This window comes from Cuculus canorus, chromosome 1 (genome assembly GCF_017976375.1).
Source record: "Cuculus canorus isolate bCucCan1 chromosome 1, bCucCan1.pri, whole genome shotgun sequence".
NCBI lineage: Eukaryota > Metazoa > Chordata > Aves > Cuculiformes > Cuculidae > Cuculus > Cuculus canorus.
In genome coordinates, this window is record NC_071401.1 from 21208001 (window position 1) to 21227954 (window position 19954).

The following is a 19954-nucleotide window of genomic DNA, read 5'->3' on the forward strand; positions in this document are numbered from 1 at the left end:
GAGGAACCACTACAACTTTGCTGAAAGTCTAAGGATTGATACATACCAAGACAAGGCATTCCTTTGTTTTGTTCATGTTAAGAAACATTGATACAGTACTTTTGGTCCACAACTGAAGAGAAACATACTTCTAAGTCAAAACTTCCCTGAACAGACAGATTGCTGTTCTGCTGCATATGGGACGACCAACTCATCTCCTTACAGAAATACTACTATTATTATCTGAAGTCCAGCCTCAGTATATAAACCTCCTGCCCCAAAAAACACCCACGCCCATAAAAAAGTCTAGTCTTTCCCTCTGCTGTGACTGAAAGAAGCCATAGTGTACTGAAAAGTTTAGAAGATATTTACTAAACATGAGTCAGCTGAGAGACCTCCTTCAACCCAAAATGCTGAGCCTTCCATCCCATCCTGAAAGCTGAAAATATACGAAAGTTATCATTCGGACTGAGGATCTTCCGACAACTAGATCTTAAATTTCCTGTGGAACACAAAATAAATACAGAAGACATCCTCTGAACTTCTCTCTGCCTTTCCCAGATGCTGAATCAGAAATGCCATCAAACAATCTGATTAAGATTTCAGGGTGGTAGTTCTTTCGGTTTTGAGGGGTTTTTTTTCCTCAATGTCACCTTCCAGAGCTGATATTAATACATTTATTCTTGTTACTTACCCAATTTATAAAAAGAGCCTGAGTAAACTTGACAACTTCCAATGTCACCAGAAGACTGATTGGAATAAGGTTGTTGTATAAGATTATAAATGTCAGCAGATTGTATCCAAAGTTGACAGACAGCATTTCTGTGGACCAAAAAACAACAGACAGAAGGCAGAAATCTGAGTGCTACAGTACAGGGCAATCATATTTTCGCAGTTGGGTTGATAAAACTTAGTAGCACTAAAGTGATCACCAAGTGTGTTAAGGCCTAGCACAAAAACCTTTTTAAAATTGATTTCTATAGTACAAATATAACACGCACAGAACACATCCCTGAATACAGAGCATTACTATGCACCAGGTGAAGGACAAGATTGGTGATATTATATCAGAGAACAGAACACTTTCTGAACAACTTTGGCTAAACAGATGGTGAGAAGTATGAAATTCCACGCTATAACCCAAATGTAGAGGTTTATCTAATGTGTGAACTGCCTCCATTTAGTCACGAATATTACTAGTAACATAACTTTATGAAAAGTGCCTACTTGCCCTAATGGAATTAGAAAATCAAAAAATAAAGACTGAAATTTATTCTAAAATCTGCCAGCTTGGATAGATTTTACTCACACTAAAGAAAACTATAAGAACAAGTTGACTGTTAAACAGACACCTACTAAATGAACTAAGGCATCCTGCTTAAGCAGAAGAGCTGTTATTAGTGGTGAAAACATTAGGCAATTTACTGAAGTAAATCTGCCAGCACAACTGGTCCTAAAGGGAAGGGTAAGAATTTATAGACAGCAGGCACGAATAGATGAGGCTTCTATTCACGTTGCCACCTACAGCTTCTCTTTACATACAAAATCTCCATGTTTGTCTGTTCTCCACTGTCCTTGAAGCTTAGAGAAGCACGAGTCAGCATGCAGAGCACTCAGCACAACTTCAGTCCCAGCCCACAGTGAAGGGGTTTTCAGTGTTACATACAAGCTGGTAAAAAGGCAGGGGAATAAACTAGGAGGTGGAAGCCAGAGAAAGTTGCAGAAAACTAATGAAGATCAGAGCAAGACTTGGAGGTGCACCTAGGTTGAAACTTCAAGCGTGACTACCAATAAATTCCATATCCTCAATCCATTCACAGAAAGATTAGAAGCACGCTTGATAGGAAAAGGGTTTTTTCTTAATACAGTCTTTATAGAAATTAGACATTTCATAAAAAGTTAATGTAGAATCATAGAATAGTTTGGGTTGGATGGGACCTTTAAACATAATCTAGTCCAATCTCCTTGCAATGAGCAGAGACATCTTCAATGTGATCAGGTTGCTCACAGCCTCACCCAACAAGAGTTTTAATGTTTCCGGGGATGACACTTATAGTACCTCTCTGTACAACTTGTTCCAGTGTTTCACAATACTCATCATGAAAAATTTCTTCCCATTTAGTACAGATCTACTCTCTTTTAGTTTAACACCATTATCCTTTGTTCTACCACAACAGGCTCTAAGACAAAGTCCGGCCTCATCTTTCTTATAAGCCCCCTCTAAGTATCTACCCCCATAGCCTGAATTATTGTCTTTCCCATGTGTGGCATTTACAGGAGTAACATAAATTGTGCATTCAACTCACAAAGAAAACACATCTATACAGACTACTAGTTTATTAGGGGTTGCACCTGTTTCATATTAGCACAAGCTAATGAATTTTGTTTAATTCATCTTTTCCAATATTACTTCTGTCATTAGAAGGCATAAAGTTTACATTCCCTCATTGAAAAGCAGGGGGGAGAGTGGGGAATAAACTTCAAAAGTTGCTGATACTGCTACTAGAGGACATCACAACTACTAAAAACCAGAGTCAAATATAAGGCACTCCCGTGCTCTTCCTATACCAATTTTTTTCACTACCACCACAATTGCAGTTCTTAACTGCAGAAGACGCCATTTGCCATCTGTTTTGCCATCACCAGAAGAGACCATTTGCCATTTGAGAGAACTATTTTCAGATCTGCATCTCAAGGTGTCTATAGCAATATATTTTAGAGCTAACCGAAAGTCAGAAGTCTACTGGAGAGCCATTTATTTAATTCTTAAGCATCTGCATAATGCTCGTGTTTGATATCTGAACTAATAAATTCAAGGATTATGAATGAAATTAAATAGAATGCTTTAATAAGTGCAAAAAGATCCATTTTCTCATTATAACGTAACGTGAGTCAGAAGCCAAAATGACTGAAACATCACCCAATAAAGGCAAAATAACATCTAGCTTTTAAGTTCTCAACCACAAGATCACATAAGCATTTCTGACTGAAACAGCTAGAGAAATCCTTTGTTTCTGTACACAAGCGTAAAGTTGAAGTCAGTACCATCAGATCAATATCCGCTATCTTAAGTCAGGTACAGTCAGACATGACACCTAAGGCAGCAGTACATAAGCTGCTATGAAATTTATGCATGGCATCCTGACAGAGCTGAAAGAACTTGAACACCAAATATCCAAGCAGAACTCTTGGCCCTCTTGTTTCTGTCCTGCCCACTGAGTGGTAGCCCAGTGATATTTACCTAACCTTTAGAAGGTTTTATTAACAGAAGTCTCACTGGGAATTTCACCCATGCTAACCTGTTCCCAAAAAAAAAAAAAAAAATATTGGGCATCAAAATGTTAACAACAGGCTTTGTTTCTTGGTTTCTTACTTTATGCATTAATTTAGCAAAGCTAAGAGCCTGGCCAGCCCTACAGTTTGCTACATCCCTAGCACACTGCCTGCATACTCACCATTGGAGCCAAGGTACCAGACAACTTCACCATGTGTTCTGTTCCATAATAAGGCACCTACAGAACTCACAAGCGCCATCACCAGGAGAATACAGAACAAAACCAGGATCTGCATATTGGTCACTTTATCCACATTTGATCTCTTCAGAGGTACTTTGGTTGAATTCTGAACAGCAGTAGGAAAAAAAACATAGCAATGACTGATATAAGAGGAAACTGCAGAGGCAAACTCTACCTTTATTTTTAGAGACCATTATAGAACTTGTTACTTAACTCTATTTAGCTTGGTATTGTGTGCAAAATTCAACAAAGTAATAATAGGAGTAAATATTCTAAACTGCTCATAGAAACAGAACCATTCAGTTCTGAAAACCTAATATGCTCATCTGCTGGTTGTCCATTCCACTAACTGTCAGCGAGTCAAATCATTTCATAAAATCAAGTCCAAAAGACAAGAGGAATAGATGAAAGATGACCAGCTTCTGTTAGAACATGCTCTAGATCTCCTTAAAAGCTTTACCTGCATGAGTTTCGTATCATGTCCTGTATACACAACAATACCCAAGACCCATTGAGTGTTTCTCAGTTGTGCACCTCTCAGCAAGATCTGGTCTGGACCAACAGGAACTGGGCTGCAAAGCAAGAAGTATGCATATCTTTAAATTATTGGTAACACTGTAGGAAAGCGATTCTCCTTTCAGCCTTACTACCCCCTCAAAAAAAAAACCACAAAAAACCAAAAACACAAAAGAAGGAAAACTTCGTGTCCACTCAACTCAAGAGAGCACTGAAGTGTTTGCAAGTCTAATGCCTTCCAAAAAGCAGCAGTGCAAAAGTTATGGAAAGGGGCTGTTCTAGTTACCCAGGACTTAAGAACCATGGCAGCCGTAAACCTACTCTGCACTTCACTTTGGCCAATATGTTCTCTCTCACATCGAGGACAAAGAAGCATGACACTTGCTAAGAGACCATCCATTGCCAGTACACTATAACCTCACATTTGCCATTAAACAAGCACCTTGAAAAGAATCACACAGGTAATCCCACCCAAGGGGGATGTACACCATCTTCTACTACTCTTGCATCTCTCACTATTCAGCTGAGTTGCCCAAGGAACATAGGTTTCGTGCATAAAATTAGGTAGAGCCAGATGAAACCTGTATGTTCTTGCTGACCTTTAAAGTCCCGTGGATTCAGGTACTAAAACTAAGTCCTTATCTTCCAAGAGCAGCAAGAAATTTAAGTCGCACTGATAAAGACTCCAGATTCTGGGATCATTTCTTTCTATGGATCTGAATATGGTGCAGCCTTTGGCTCTGGTTAGAAAGGAAAGGATCCCCAATTCCTCTGCACACCTCCTATAACAAAGAGGCACTAAAAACCCCAATCATTTCCCCTATTCCTTCTTCTCTTTAGATATTACTTGTGATTAGAAAACACTATGATTCCAAATAAACCTCTCTCATAATCAGAAGACTCCATAGGAAGCTATAACTATGTTATACTAGCAGATGCTCTGATTAACAACTGTTAATTATTACCCTTCTCTTCCCCAGCATGCTAGTCTGATCAGTGTTGCAGACAAAAAGAACATCGGAAACATTTTTTCCTAGCCAAGTGAATTTATGGCTTTGTTGTCAAGTCAATACCTTTGACCATCTAAGCGCAAATTTCCAGTGAAGTCATAAAGATGACGGTTGGGTCCTTCACATTCAATCCTTCCAGATACTTTCATCAATTCTTCTCTTGACTGGAGACTAGCAGTTTGAGACAATCCCTGCAGAGAACAATTCAAAGGAAATAGTTATCAAAAACTTATTAGATTTTTTTTTTTTTTAAATGAGTATTCAATAACTCCTTCTGCAAGGAAGAAGCATTACAGACATAATCCTGCTGGTTTAAATCCCTTTGCACAACACAGTTATATTGCCTACATCATCTCCCTTTAACCATGAGAAAAGTCCCATCCCCATATGTAGGAGGAAGTAAGAGACAAACAGCACAAATAGGCCTGGCCTTTCTCTCAAGGTATAGCTCCGCTAGTCACTCCTAAATGCAGTCTCCCTTGGGTCACTGCAGCCATTATGCCTACTCAAGGTCAATTATCAACCCATCAGGCAGCTGTAACATAATGTATTTCTACTCCATTTCTGTATGCATACAAGACTCCATTGTTTGTCATCCCTCTATAAGCACCTCCACTTTGTTAAGTGCGAGCCATTTAGCATCTCTTCTGCCACATTTTGACTGCAGCACTGCAAACCAGAAGGAGGCCTTAGAAAGCTCTACCTTATTTTTGTATTACAAACATGTGTCCTGAAGCAAATAAAATAGGACAGTAAACCACATTTCTACAACAGCAGTAAATATGTAGTCTTTCAAAAAAAATTATTTGTATTTCAAAAATCTTATTTTTCTCTTGTAGCAAAAGAAGGCAAAGATTCTGAACTATTTCTCAACACCATTATTGCAGTACCTCTTCAACAAAACTAAAGATATCCAAATAACCTACACAGCTTACCACAAAGAGAGAACAAAATAACTTAAAAATATATTAAACAAAGGTACTTTTGAGCACAGAAGCAGAAGCAATACATAGGCACTCATGACAGCAGAAACAGCAGTTCCCATAACAAGCACAGCTGTTTTCTTAATTTTAAATACAGCACTTCAACTCCACTTAATAGACCTTTAACAAAACACAGCCAAGGTCTGCTTGATTTGCCTTTGTTAGTTTACAATATTTCCTCCAGATTAGTTCCTTAGACTTGCACATGAAGCATTAATGCTTGGGCTTCTATCTGATGAAAAGAAGGCTACAGACACCTGAAAATATGATGCTTTTTTTTTCTTTATAAAGAATACTTGCACTGTTGTAATGCAAGGTATACTCTGCTTTGTAGCTAATATTAGGTCTGAAAAAAAAAAAAAGAAGGTGAAACTATTTTACCTGTCTTATTTTAAGATTCGTCTCCCCATCGAGATTAGCTGTTTCAATATAGCACATGGCTTGTGGTTCACTGTAAGGAGCATAAGATTATCAATATTAAAACTGAATACTTCTTTTATATAGCACTTCTGCACTAAAACAGCTGATAAATACATTTCTTCAAAGCACTGCGGGATACAAAAATCCGGAACGTTCATGTATGACCATGAAAGAGCCAGCTCTAAGAACACATTTTACAGAGATGTCTTCAGATATGAACACTCATACAACAAATCATACAGAAAGACAAGTCTAAATCTGAAGCTTAATAAGAATTTAAGACTATTTTATACTGTAATCCATAAAATTGCTTCAGATTGCAAGAGCTATAGATAGAATTTTAAGTATCAAACAGCATAAAAAGCAGATGTTCTTGGATGAGCTTGGAAGAAGAGTGTAGTGCTCTCTGCTATTGAGTTCCATCTGTGAACTGTGTATGCAGAAGAACACAGCTGCAAAACCACCTTAAAGCTGATGGACTTTGAGGTACATCTGAAGTCACTGCTAATCAGCCTTTTTGAGAATCAAAAGGTACAATAAGACTAAAAATCGAGGCTCTGATCTCCACCTTCCAGAGAAGCTTCTGCCCTTACCAACAAGGGCAAAAAGTTTTCTTCAGAAGTGTGAGTTCTCAGTTAGTTGAGTTCTTATCTAGACCTAGGCAGCACCTCTGGTAAAGAAGGATACTTCTATCGTGGATCTGCACCTGACATGCCCCCTAAGCTTCACAACCTCTGTATGGCACCACCAAAACCAACTGTCTTGCAAGGCTACTGTTGGTGTATCAGTTTCCATCCAGACTAAAAACATGCTGCTTCATCATCTCACTTCTGATATTCTTAAGATGTTGCTACTTCTTTTGCTGTTAAAACAATATGTTACTTTGGAAAAGTACTTAATCAGCAGAAAAGTTAGTAATAAAGGCTCCTTAGGACAAAAATAGTTATAACACAGATGGATACGTTTATAACACAGTAAGAAGCTAGATGTTTCTCTCCAGAGAATTTTTTTTTAAGAAAATGTTCAGGGTCTGGCTTTTTGTCCCCTCCTATACAGGAAACTGAAGTCTGAATCCAAGAAAGCCACAGATTAAGTCCAGCTTGAGTCCAGGTTTCTTTCTGTCACAAAGACCTTATCCACTGCAACTGAAGGAAGCAGCTCAAGAGGGAGACTCTTCCAATACTATTTCTCTCATTTCAAATAAGGTGTGGAAGTGTTTCCATACAAAGTTGTGTCTGGATTCCAATCTTTCTTTTCCTTCATGTAAATTTGTTCTCTATGTAAAATTCCTATGACATCACCTTCTTCTATGGGGGGAAAGAGATTCAAGATAAATACTACTGTTGATTCCACCTCTGACAGTCAGCTTAGAAATAAAAACATGTACAAGCATAGGACTCTACCCCTTCAGAGCTTTCTGGCAAACTGAAGACACTCAGTACTGTAATTTAAAAGTATCATGGGAATAATGCCAACTGTAAAACAGAACTGCCATAGAAATTGCTATTTACTTCAAGCAAAGCTTCTCCCAAATCAACATACTTGGGGTTAAATTCTCCAGTTATTATGCAATTGTCAGTCACAGCAGGTTAAAAGTGTAGAAAGAAAAGCTGACCCATGCAAGTTAAGCAACAAATCAGAAGGATTTCTAGTATAATACATTAGAGAAGTTGAAATAAAACAACTATTCCACAACATTAACACAGGAAGTTATTTAAGTCAAAGAGTAGACTTGCTCACTGCATATTTCAAATTTGGAGTATGTTTTTAAAAGATACAATATTGTATAAGATGGAATGAAGATACCTCTATCTTTGATCGTGTGACATTTCAAAAAGACTGAGCTTCCCCATACAGCTTTCAAAAACTAACAAACCAGCCGACAAGGCTGGCACAGACAAGGAGCATGGAGCAGAAAATGCAGTAGCTTGGAAAACATGTTCCCTTAGTATTTGGGTCATCTAAGAGAACTGTGACCTGGAGACCAGAGCAACCTACAGTCACTGCTGAAAAGCATGCAGACATAAGAAAACTATGGAGAAGAGCAACGTGTCATTCGGCTTGCCAATGAGGAAAAAAAACTTGCTCAAGAACAGAAACTGCGCTATTGTCCCCTGTTTAAGTCTCATATAAAGGGACAGTGGTCTTGATTTGGCCGTAAGTTGTTCAACACAATATATGAGCTAGACTAGCAGCCAAATAGCAGTCAATGCTTTTGGAAGCAATGAGCAAGCTTTGTTTGCCAGTACAGTGGTATAAAGAAGTTACCCCATACTTCAAAGAAAAAAGGAGAAGATTCAACAGTTCACTGTTGTTACCATACTAGGGATGGGCCACACACGCATAGAAAAGGCAAGGAATACACAAACAAAGCCCAAAAGCTATTTTGCAGGCTAGTGATTTGATACCAGTTGGGCTAAGCCTTTTAAAATTACTGTTCAAAAGAAACCTTTCCTGAGGGGCAGGAAAATATTCTGGAAACTCAGTAGAACTAAATGAAAGAAAACTTAAGCTTCCTAAATAAAATGGAAGTATCCCGAGAAAGCCAACAGAGCAACAGACTGCATGAAGCTCATGTAACAGACCTTCAGTCTTCCAACAAACTCATTGATACACTTAATGAATTACAGGTGCATAATACTATGAAATCTTAAAGAAGCCTTCTTCCCTAAGAACTTATCTGAAGTGATACATGAATCACTGCCTAATAAAGCACTGTTTTGACAGTGAGCAAATTTAGATGTGGAGAAGAATCAGTATCATTTGATGTCTGTTTGGGTTTTTTTTTATAGCAAATACAGAGTTTAGGTGTCCTCTGCACCTCAGTCCAGCCACATCATTTCCACACCCATTCAGAATACCTGGAAGAAACAATGATCATGTCTGCTGGAAGATGTTGCCCATTGGTGACCTTCACAATATCTCCTACTGCTACCTGTTGAGTCAGGGGCAGGAGTACAGTAGCATGGAAAAGAAAAACACACATTTTGCTTGTCGAGAATGTTAGTTGGTTATTTTCTTTCACCCAGTTAAAAGAACAGTATCATGCACAGAACAGCCAGAGAGTGATTTGGAAAGTCAGAGTACTTTTCACTGCAAGTTGGGAAATATCAAAGCCTTCTCTTTTCCAAAAGCCAAGTAAACAATTAAAAGAAGAATTAAAAAACTAGTCAACGGGAAAGTGCAAACTAAATATAAGTGGCTTATATTTAGTAAAAATAACTTTTTTCTTAAATTCTGCTATTATCCAATTTGAGTTCTACTTTTCCTTCAGTCTAACTTAACGTAGAGAAAGATTTTTTTTCCTAGTAAAAAAGTTCACTTTAAACTTGACCTTCCCCAAGTATCAAGAGTTTCTCTTATTTCTTCTCCATATTATTTACATACTCAGTCATCACTATAATTTTCCCTTAACCCTCTTCAGATACGCTGCATGTACTAGTCACCAGCAAGGAGCATTGTCTCTAGAGATAGATAATGTATCAACCAGTTCTTCCCTGACCTGCAGTCTCTTGAAATGTATAGGAGCCCTACTTTCTGGCACACTGAGGACCTGAGAATTTCCAGCAGCTATAACAAGACTCACACATGCTTGGGATTTTCATTCTAAGAAAGACAAAGTCGCGCTCAAAATAGTAAGCCAGGCTTGCCTGATGAGTATCAGACCGCTTAGCATCCAATACTGCTGAGAGTCTCAAATGGACTTAAATATTTTAACACATTCATTTATAAAAATTGAAACAGATGGCATGTTTGAACAGGTAGATTCATTAGCTTTACTCTGACCCCACTGAAAACAAATTCCCTACCAATTTCAGCACAGAAAAGATCAGAAGTCTGCCTTACAGTAAACAAGTTGGATAGTACAGAACTGTTCTTCCCCAACAGTAAGCACAAGCCTGGAAAATATGCAGACCTAGATAAATATGCAGGCCAAATGAAGAAGTGCTTAAGGGTATAAGATCCGCACTTCAGGCTCCTAGATTCCAGACTCAGCTTTAAATATCTTTCAATTCAGTGTCCTTGCTACATACAGGAAATGAAGCAACACAAACAGGCATCAGCATTAGCCATCAGAATCCTCTGACATCTTCAGTTTCTACTATAACCTAAAACTTCAAGCAGCATTGCTTTTGGGTCTTATCTCCCAAAGGTTTTAAACAGGTTTACTTTTTCCTCATTTATTAGTTAGTTAACAGGGCTAGTTCTGCCCTTAAAAAGGGCATTCAGAGTCACAATTAGATCAACATATCCTCTGTAATTTCAGCAAGTTCTAGAAAGAAGGCTCACCAGGTCCTGGCATAAAGCTTGTAAGAACATGGAACCCGAGTGCCGGAGGTAGCAGCAGGGCTTGTGTTCTTGTTTGAGCAAACAGATTACTAACCTCAAAACCCAATAACTTTTTAGCACAGGTGGCAAAATCAGTCTCTGTTCGACTTTCAGAGGAGATACAACATTGCAGTGAAAGTCACTCTTCTAGAAGTGGACTGAAAACAAAATACTGTTTATGCCCTGGAGCAAATTAACTGTCCATGCACAGACACAAACAGCTTATTAGCATTTGACAGAAACATAGTACTAGGATTTAAAGATTGGTACTCTTGTGCCTTGCGCAGGGCAATTTTCACTACTGCAACAGAAAGGATTCCTCCCACCCCAAGTAACAGGGAATTCTCACACAGCGTGCAGTAACATGAGGCCTCCAAATTTATTCCAGTCAAAGTAGTTCAACATGTTCTTGCTAGTCCCTCCCATTCCCAATTTTCCTTACCTCTTTCCACATAATGTTCTGCCACATCCCATTTCTTAGAACTGCAAATAAAGTTCCAAGTTAGATCAGAATAAAGATCCAAGACTCAGACAAATTCCAAAACAACTGTAACAGTGGTAGAGCACACTGACCAGAACAGGAACTAACACACACAAAGTACCTATCAGAAGCTGGGACCACACTTTTGTCTACAGCTGTACGCATATTCATTCAAGAAAGAGAACAGTTTGCCCTTAGTATATATAGACATATCATTTTTATTACTTGCTAGACAGTTGGCAGCCAAATTTCTTCTTGGCATCATTTCATACTAACACACACAGATGGGCACAGCTGCTACTTGTTTGGCAAATGACCTTCCTTAAAACAAAGAGCAATATTGAACACTGTCAATCAATACTAGGAAGCCCCTCTACGTGTGAATTAACCACAGATTTTTCACTTCTCATCTTTTTTCCTAGCATTTTATTCATTAAGTTTTGGCTCTGACACATTCAACCTCACTACCATCCCAACTGCCCTTCCAGGACTGAGGCTTAGCTGTCAAGCGGGCTCAAACTCCTACTGAAAAGCAAAGACCAGCTTTAAAAGGAAGAGAAACCAAAATGCTGAAGCTCACATTGAAACAAGAAAGGAAACAACCACTGGCATTGGCTCCTGTAATGCCAAAGTCCTATAGTGCTGTCTTGACATGCTCATTGGTCATCTACCCTGGAGCATGCTTTTCCATCCAGGTGGTATCTTTAGAAGCTTTTACGTGTATTTAATGCTACCCTAGCCTAAACTGTAAAGTCAAAAGTTTATGCCAAATCATCACCAAGTAACCAAGTCCAGTTCAAGTGTACCTAAACAAACTCAGTGCTTTCACTGAAAGCAGTTTTTAGAAGATGTTCAGAAAGCATAGTGTGCAACAGATGAGAGTTGGAGAGGCCAGCTCTGTACGTTGAATAGAAACAGTTTTCTCCTCACTTCTACACATATCACTTTCATGCTTGCTGAAATAAACTTAGCTATTGAAATTAATCACTTGAGCAAATTACTGAAGCAACTGTTCTTCTTTTAACTTATAACCTCACAATCCAGGAACATCTTCCATTAGACATAAAACAGCTCAGCAATTTTGCGGTTGCAGTTTCGTTACCTTCTACTCCACTCCTGAACGGCAAGCATTTCCCATCAGTTTGCAGTAGTTTGCTAGCCCTGTGCTTACATAGTCTTCGAGAGCATCCCATACAGTATTAAATGTTCATGGTTTATTCTATAATTTGGCAATGGGAGAATCAATACATGAGAAAAGTTATTGCCAAGATCTCTACATCTATGCAATGTGTTGCTCGGGGGCTTCACTTAGGACTACATTTAGTCTGGTCCCTAGATTCAATGTCATCTCCATCATATGAAGCTGTCCAAAACACAAAACACTAGTTCAGAGCCTAACATGCTCCAGCTCCTAATGAAGATATACAGTACTCACCTGCAGCCTAACTTTCAATGTAGTTTCCTCCAAAGAGAACTCAATTCCTACATATCAAACCCACTCTGGAAAACAAACCAATCTTTCCAATGGGAAATTTAATATAGGAAATGTGCTTTGAAGATGCACCACTGCTCAAAAAAATAAACATGAACATAAACACAAAGCCTATATGAATGTTATGAAGCAAGTATCTGCCCATTGCAGCCAGTGTAGTTCAGAACAGAGCTAATTGGCCGGCAGACAACTACTTTTGAGTTAGCTGTAAAAGCAGCCTCAAGGCACACGCAGATACTAAACTTAATTCATCTTAATCCCACGTTGAACATAAACGAGCTTTTCATTCCCACAATACACATCAAGAATGAGCATCTTGAGCCTTCCTCTGAAGAACTACGGGGTTATAGTTTTAAGTATAATTTTGAAAACTTCATTTAAATGGAGAATTTGAATACAAAAAAATTAACTTCAACTGAAATATTTTAAGTGCCAAATTCCACTTATCTCCATAAGAAAGTCTTGCGTTCCTTAAGGTTATCTCTCCACAGTTACTGTGATAAATTTCCCTTTAACGCTCGTTAGCACATGTTCTCTAATTGCAAATTAGAAATATCTATGTGACCTTTGAAAGGACAATCTTCCATATTACCTATTGCAAGGGCTGTTCTGTTACAGCCAGCCAATCGCTCGTTTCTCATGACTAATAAATACTGTTCTTGCACTTGAAACATCTTTCCAGACTTTTATAGAGAAGCTGCCATGAGGAACTGGCAAAGCAATGCTTTTTGATGTTCATTAATACATCATCTCAATGATCAACTTAACTTCTTGAGCACAAAGGAAGAACAACTCATTGAAAATAGACCTGCAAACACTATGCCTGTTAACTAAAGCATGGAGCTAGCAGTTTATTCAGTTCCCCATGTTCCTTTCAGTGTTCCGCCGGCTTCTTGGCACTTAAACTAAATGCGTTTGAGAAGCAGGGACTCTACTCAAAGGTCAAGTCTTTTCTGCTTCATTTGCCCATCCCCACAACAAAGGAGCTCTCCAACGCAGGAATCCAGAGATGCTGTAACTGTAAAGACTGACCAGAGGGTAACCATCAATAAACACTTCATCTGCATAGGTTTTCACTTAAGGTATATTAAGATAAGGATAATTTGTTTGGGTATTCAGTGCCAAGCAGTGTCAATACATTAGGAACATATGCGGGAATTCAGAAGATGGCAATGTTAAATTCTTTCAGCGATACAACAGGAAAGCATATGCACAAAACACCCAGATCTCATCAATATTTTAAGGTGAGCAGTATTTGGAAAAGCTACTTAAAATTTCTTTGATACCAACTTCTAATGATTCAAGAATTTGTTGTTTTCTTTCCTTTGGTTGGTTTGGTCTTTTGGGGGAGGAGTGTTATTTGTTTATGAGTTTTTTTCCCTGTGGAAGTTTGTTTTTTATTTTAAAAACAGTCAGAACAGAGTTCGACAGGGGAGAAAATTGTTTTATTTTCTGTGAGGAGACAAGAGCTGTTAAACCTTGGACAATCCTGAAGTTACGCAAGTGTTTAAATTCCTCCCCTTCAAGTGTCACACTATCGGCATCAGTCAGAAACACAAGGTAAAAGCCTTGAAAAAGATATGCATTCCCCACCATCATGACTGTTTAAGCAGTAGAATCCTTAACAAGTAAATGTACTCATATTTACTATTTGCACTTGAAATACTTAGACTATTGAGTCTTACCTATTGTTTTCTTTTTATTCACTGCATTATCTGCCTTATGCCTTTTCTACAAGGAAACAAAACATTTCATTATACCTCATTACACTTCATTACAGATTCCAAAATCATTAAAGCTGGAAACACAGAAAATGCAAGATGATACGTGGGGTTGGTTTTGTCTTTACATCACTTTTTTTTTTTTTTAAAAAAGTCACTCAGACCATCTAAATCCAAATGGTTTGCAAAAAAATAATTTAGCTTAAAACCAAGAGTCCACAATGTTGGAAGTCAGGTTCAATCCTGGATCAATAGCAAAAAAAAAAACTTAAGTATCCAAAACTGTTTTTTGGAAGAAAAAAGTCAAGAAAAACAGTAAGAAATAACATATTTAGATGACAACTGCAGTAAATATTATAACGTGCTGTCCGTTTAGACTAATTTAAAAATTATTTCATTCATCAGAATTTTGCAAAGCAGTTTCTGCTCTTTTTTTAAGCAGTATCCAAATAAGTTAAAGCATATTTTCCCCATAACAGTTTGCTCTGTGCTAAAGAGCAATGGGCCCTCTCGCCCATTTTCAAGACCAATTGAAGAAGCTCCATTTCTACCAGGACTCTACTATGCCTTCCTAAGGAAAGCATGAATAAACACACTGGAAAAGGTAGAAACAAGTATCCTGACTTCTACTGTTTCCTTGCTCGCTATCTATAATGAAAAAGCTTATTTTATCTCAGTGTGCTACAGAAATTCCAGTCAAGTTCAAAGCTTTGAAAGTCAAAAAGATATTTGGCTGCTGTTCAAACAATGACTCAACAGACTTCAGAGATGCATAGCTTCACGGCATTCAAAGTTTCTTTTAAACACTGTCTTTGGCATAACTTGCCTATAATCATACTCACATAGTCTTCTATGATTTCTTTGATGCCAGCAACTGTTAAAATAAATAGCAATGGCACCAAGGTGGTATATCTTCCTGTTGGAGAGACATCTGGAATTTGCTGTGAACAGAAGGAGAAAAGATATTAATTTTATATTTGTATTTAAGATTAGTTTCAAGCAAAATTAGAACTTGATGCAAAGTTCTCAGAAGAGAGCAGAGCTTTCAGATTTGTACGTGACAGAGTTTCAGTGGGCTAACTAGCCTAGGCTCTCAGCAAGTTTGAGGAAACTACTACAACAGAATAAGAAGATAAAATTGTTGTATGTGCCTGATATTTTGTTTTTCCTTTCTTCACAAGAAAAGCTTTCAACTGATGTAATTCAACTGGAAGCAGTGCTAATCTGGACTACCTAAACAGTCAGCAGTTTCACAAGAATCCATAAATGCTTTTCTCAGTATGGTCAGTAGTGCCATGTTTTGTGACACTACTTACTTTTACATATTCAGGATAAAAGCAGCTTGATTTTACCAACTACATTGGAAAGTCTCTAAGTTGCCTACTAAATTCAATTATAAAGTACATACCTCATAAATATTACTATTACAATTGTCTAAATTTCTTTACAGTGAAGCATAACAACTGAAACTTTCACTGCATTACAAATTCATTTTATAATCAAGACAAACGAATAAAACAATACCTGCAGTAAGGCAATGAAGAGGAAGAATGCATTTGCAGCTTTTCTTATCTGCTCATACAGGAATCGAGGTAGAAATGTCAACACACTGTATTTGGCTGTGCTGCAAGGCAGAAGATATTTTAGTGCTTCATTGGAAAGTCATACAGGCATTATGACTAAAAAGTTTTAAATAGGTTTCTAAAAGCCAGTGTTATAAAGAACACATAGTGAAGACAAATATAGAACATGGAGGAAATATGTTGCCTCTGTTATGAGGAAAAGCCACACAGAACAAAAGAGGTATCAAAGACCCAGAAGGCTGACAATCTCATTTTAATAAATGGACCTTAGTTACTGGTTAAACCACCAGATAATTTACCGTCCATCCAAACTTCAGCACCATGAACAGGAACCATCTACCTCAGTTCCAAGCAAGTGCTTACACCTTACCAAAACATGGATACAAACGCTGGGGAAAAGGCAGAGTTGAACACAGGAAAAACTACAAGTTCTGCAGTGCTATTTTTAATACGCCTTATCTCCCAGCTCAGAACCACTCTACACTCAGTTACTAGCAATCCTCCAAAACAACAATACACACTTTTTCAGATTTTTCCTGGTTATTTTCCTCAAGCAACTATGTTACTATTTCTTCCACCTTAAAAGAAAAGTATACTATACTACACCTTAAAAGAAAAGTATACTATACTAGTTGCAATAATCTATGTAAACTCTTGTCTTCCTCACATCAAACCCCTGATGAGCATAAGTACAACTTCAGGAAAAAGGTGTCCAAGATTACAAGAATATTTAACCATTCAATTTTCAAATGAGTGCTCTAAGCCATCCTTATGTTGTCAAGTTACAAGAAAACAAACTAAAAGAGATTAAGACTCACACGCAAGTCCCTGCTGCCTGCACTCACTAGTTAAAATCCAGTCACCTACACGCCTTCAGGACAGGTTCTGCAGTGTGATGAGCTTCCCTGCACCAAGCTGTACAAGACTGAGCCTATTTAGTAGTACGTACTGTTACATTATACAAGGAAAAAAACTACTTTAAGAAGAGCTACTCTGCCTTACTTCCCCCACAAAATCAGCACAGCACCTTCCCTCACTATCAACTACTGGGGATCAGTACTAGTTGGATCTTCAAGAGTCAAATGCTTGCAGCTGTAGTTCAGCTGCTTTCCCCCAGGCTCTGAATGTAAGCCCTGCAAGAGTGAGACAACCTGTGACAGGAACTATTGCTTGTGTTTGAGGGCATCTTTGGGGGGCAGGGCATGATTTTTGTTTAGTTTGGGGTTTTTTGGTGGTGGTGGTGTTTCATTTTTTTCCATTAAGAAGGCTTATATTTTCAAGGCACTAAAAATCCTAACTTAGTCTTTTCAGGAAGGAAAGGAAGTTGTTTCCTGAAGTACTAATAATGCAACTCCTCAACACAGGCAAGATGTAAAAGGGACTGGAAGAGAGCTGGCAGAGAAATTATATCCTTTAAATGGTATTAGTTTCTTCCTACAAGTATTTTTTATATTTAAAGCCTCATTTACCTGGTCCCATATGTAATAACCTCCCTATAATATAGAACATATAATTAAACATACGTATCTCAGAAATACCATGTGATTTTAAAACTATGGGTTAATCAAATTAATAGTTTAGATCTACCCTGTAAGTTAATTCCCCAAGCAAGCCTAATTAGAAATCTAAAATTGGCAGATGTTTCCATCAGAATACTATTCGTTAGATACCACACTGCTACGACTACATTAAAACAAGAATTTGTCTGATGGTAATCAACATGAAACATTTATTAAACAACATCCTACCATTTACCAACTTTACAGTTAAACTGGTGCAAATAATATTCTTATTGTAATGATTGTGTTCATGTCAACACAATAAGGCTCTTTTGAATGAGCTTCATACAGATTAAGTCACTTTACACATTGCTTAAGTAACATGACAGATGCCTACAGAAAATAGATACAGTTCTAATTAGAAAGGAGCACATTCAGCTGTTACCATGCAGGGACAGAACAGAAATCATGTGTACATATATATAAAGAAGGTACATATTACTCAAAAATAAAGCTACTTATGAAAAGCTACCTAACACTGCAAAACTAGGCAAGAGTATTTTACTAATTTGGCTCTTAAGTACAGCTCTCTAAAGGACAAATAAAATGCTTATTAAAAAATATCTTTATGCTCCCTCCCAATGGACAGATGTATTGTAGATGAATGCAAATAATCAGAGCTCAAAAAGAAGTTAAACTCTACAGTTGAACAGGGGGAAAATGCAGGCAAGCTTGTTCATAGTAGAATTTTGGTCACAAAAGAAAAATACCCACCAAGGTCAGCCCTTTGACCAGCCCAAATCGGAGCCACCTTATCTCCAAAGAAGTGCCTGGTACCCAACTCCAAGAACACCATGTTTGCAGCTCACAGGATAGGTTGTGGCAGAAGGAGTGAAGCACATGCAGGAAATCAAACAAACCGGTTTTCTCCCAAAGCAACAGCTATTAACTATGCAAACCTTGCTGAACTACCTCAATTTGATGTTTAAACAGGTGTGCAAACATTAGAAGAGATGTCTACTCTGTATCTGCAACTTCATTTGGGTAAGTCATGTTTCAAGTCACACCACTGTGCAAGGTAGGAGAAAAACGTTAATAAAAGAGTTTGGCCACACACCAGCACAGCTGAATCCACCCAAACTGTTAGTAGGGCAGTGCAGAGATTTTTCTGAACAACCACTGTTTGTTTTGAAAAAAGTTACTGTTGTTCATACTTTAACTCACTACCATGCCATTGAAGTGCTAAGAATTAGTTGTTTTGATAACACTCAAATGCAAATTAGCCAACAGTGCACCGCAAAAATCAACAGTAGTTTCTCAATCTATTTCCTCCATTTATTAATGTGGAATTTGCATGTAACAACTCTCATAGTTGCCATTTTGCCCATTTCCCCAAAACTTTACGTAAAGTCAAATGTTCATCACTGAATCATCCTTGAACAACAGAATGATGTAATTGTTTAGGTTGGAGAAGACCTTTAAGGCTGAGTCCAGCCATCAACTTACCACTGTCAAGTCCACCACTAAACCATGTTGCTAAGCATCTTCTAAGTACCTCCAGGGTTTGCGACTCAACCACTTCCCTAGGCAGCCTGTTCCAATGCTTGACAACAATTTCAGTGAAGAGGCAAAGACTGCCAGTAACAGAGGCAGAGGTTAATTTCTTGAGAAGTGTCTGTGCATTGACAATGAGCAGCTGAATACAGCTCTACATTTTTCCAGCCAGCTATCTACACCACTTCCACTCCTTCCTTGAGAATTTATATTAACAACTCTGATTAACTTCACCTTCAAGCTAATCAGAATAAAGAAACATGACCTCCTGGAGATTCACATGGTCTCAGTCCCAGAGAAAACAATATAACCAAAATCCCAAGATTATCTACTGGAATTAAAGGCTCAAACATTGCCTTCAGTGGAATTGTGAGTGTGTACTGAGGTCCTGCAGGCACATAACACTTGTTTTAATAGCAACATTGACATCTGCTTCAGAAGCTCTACTTCAGCGCTCAACTACAGAAGTGGCTTAACATAAGCAATCTCCAGTCAGTCACCATTGCTGCAGCAGACACAGCAACAAGCTTCATATATTTCAAGTCATATTTAACTATATTAACACAAAAATCCATGAGCAATTACTACATCAGCTACAGAGAAAGCTCTTTCCCAGAAACATTTCACCATACAATGCTGCCATGAAGAATACTAGCTAGGTTGTTACAAATCCGAGTGGCACAAACAATTTTTTTTTTGCAGTTGCATGCATATGACAGTGAAAAACCATCCACTTCCTCGCACGTATGGAAGGAGTTTTATTTTGACCATGAAGCTCACTACGGAGACCTAAAAACCAGCTGTTTATAACTTTCCCAAAAACCACATCATGAAGGCTTATGGGGAGCAGTTACCTGCATGCCTACACAATG

General features: G+C 38.0%; 1 protein-coding gene across 1 annotated transcript in view; it reads right to left on the reverse strand.

The window, feature by feature from the left end:
• ATP8A2 (ATPase phospholipid transporting 8A2) overlaps positions 1 to 19954 on the reverse strand; it is a 326264-nt gene that overhangs the window by 255646 nt on the left and 50664 nt on the right. The window contains exons 3-12 of the mRNA XM_054050686.1: positions 15971 to 16070; positions 15289 to 15387; positions 14411 to 14456; positions 11195 to 11235; positions 9285 to 9358; positions 6385 to 6454; positions 5084 to 5211; positions 3955 to 4066; positions 3435 to 3600; positions 674 to 801 (exon numbers count right to left, since the gene is read on the reverse strand). Coding sequence (XP_053906661.1) covers positions 674 to 801; positions 3435 to 3600; positions 3955 to 4066; positions 5084 to 5211; positions 6385 to 6454; positions 9285 to 9358; positions 11195 to 11235; positions 14411 to 14456; positions 15289 to 15387; positions 15971 to 16070 — 964 coding nt within the window. The remainder of the gene's footprint in view (positions 1 to 673; positions 802 to 3434; positions 3601 to 3954; positions 4067 to 5083; positions 5212 to 6384; positions 6455 to 9284; positions 9359 to 11194; positions 11236 to 14410; positions 14457 to 15288; positions 15388 to 15970; positions 16071 to 19954) is intronic.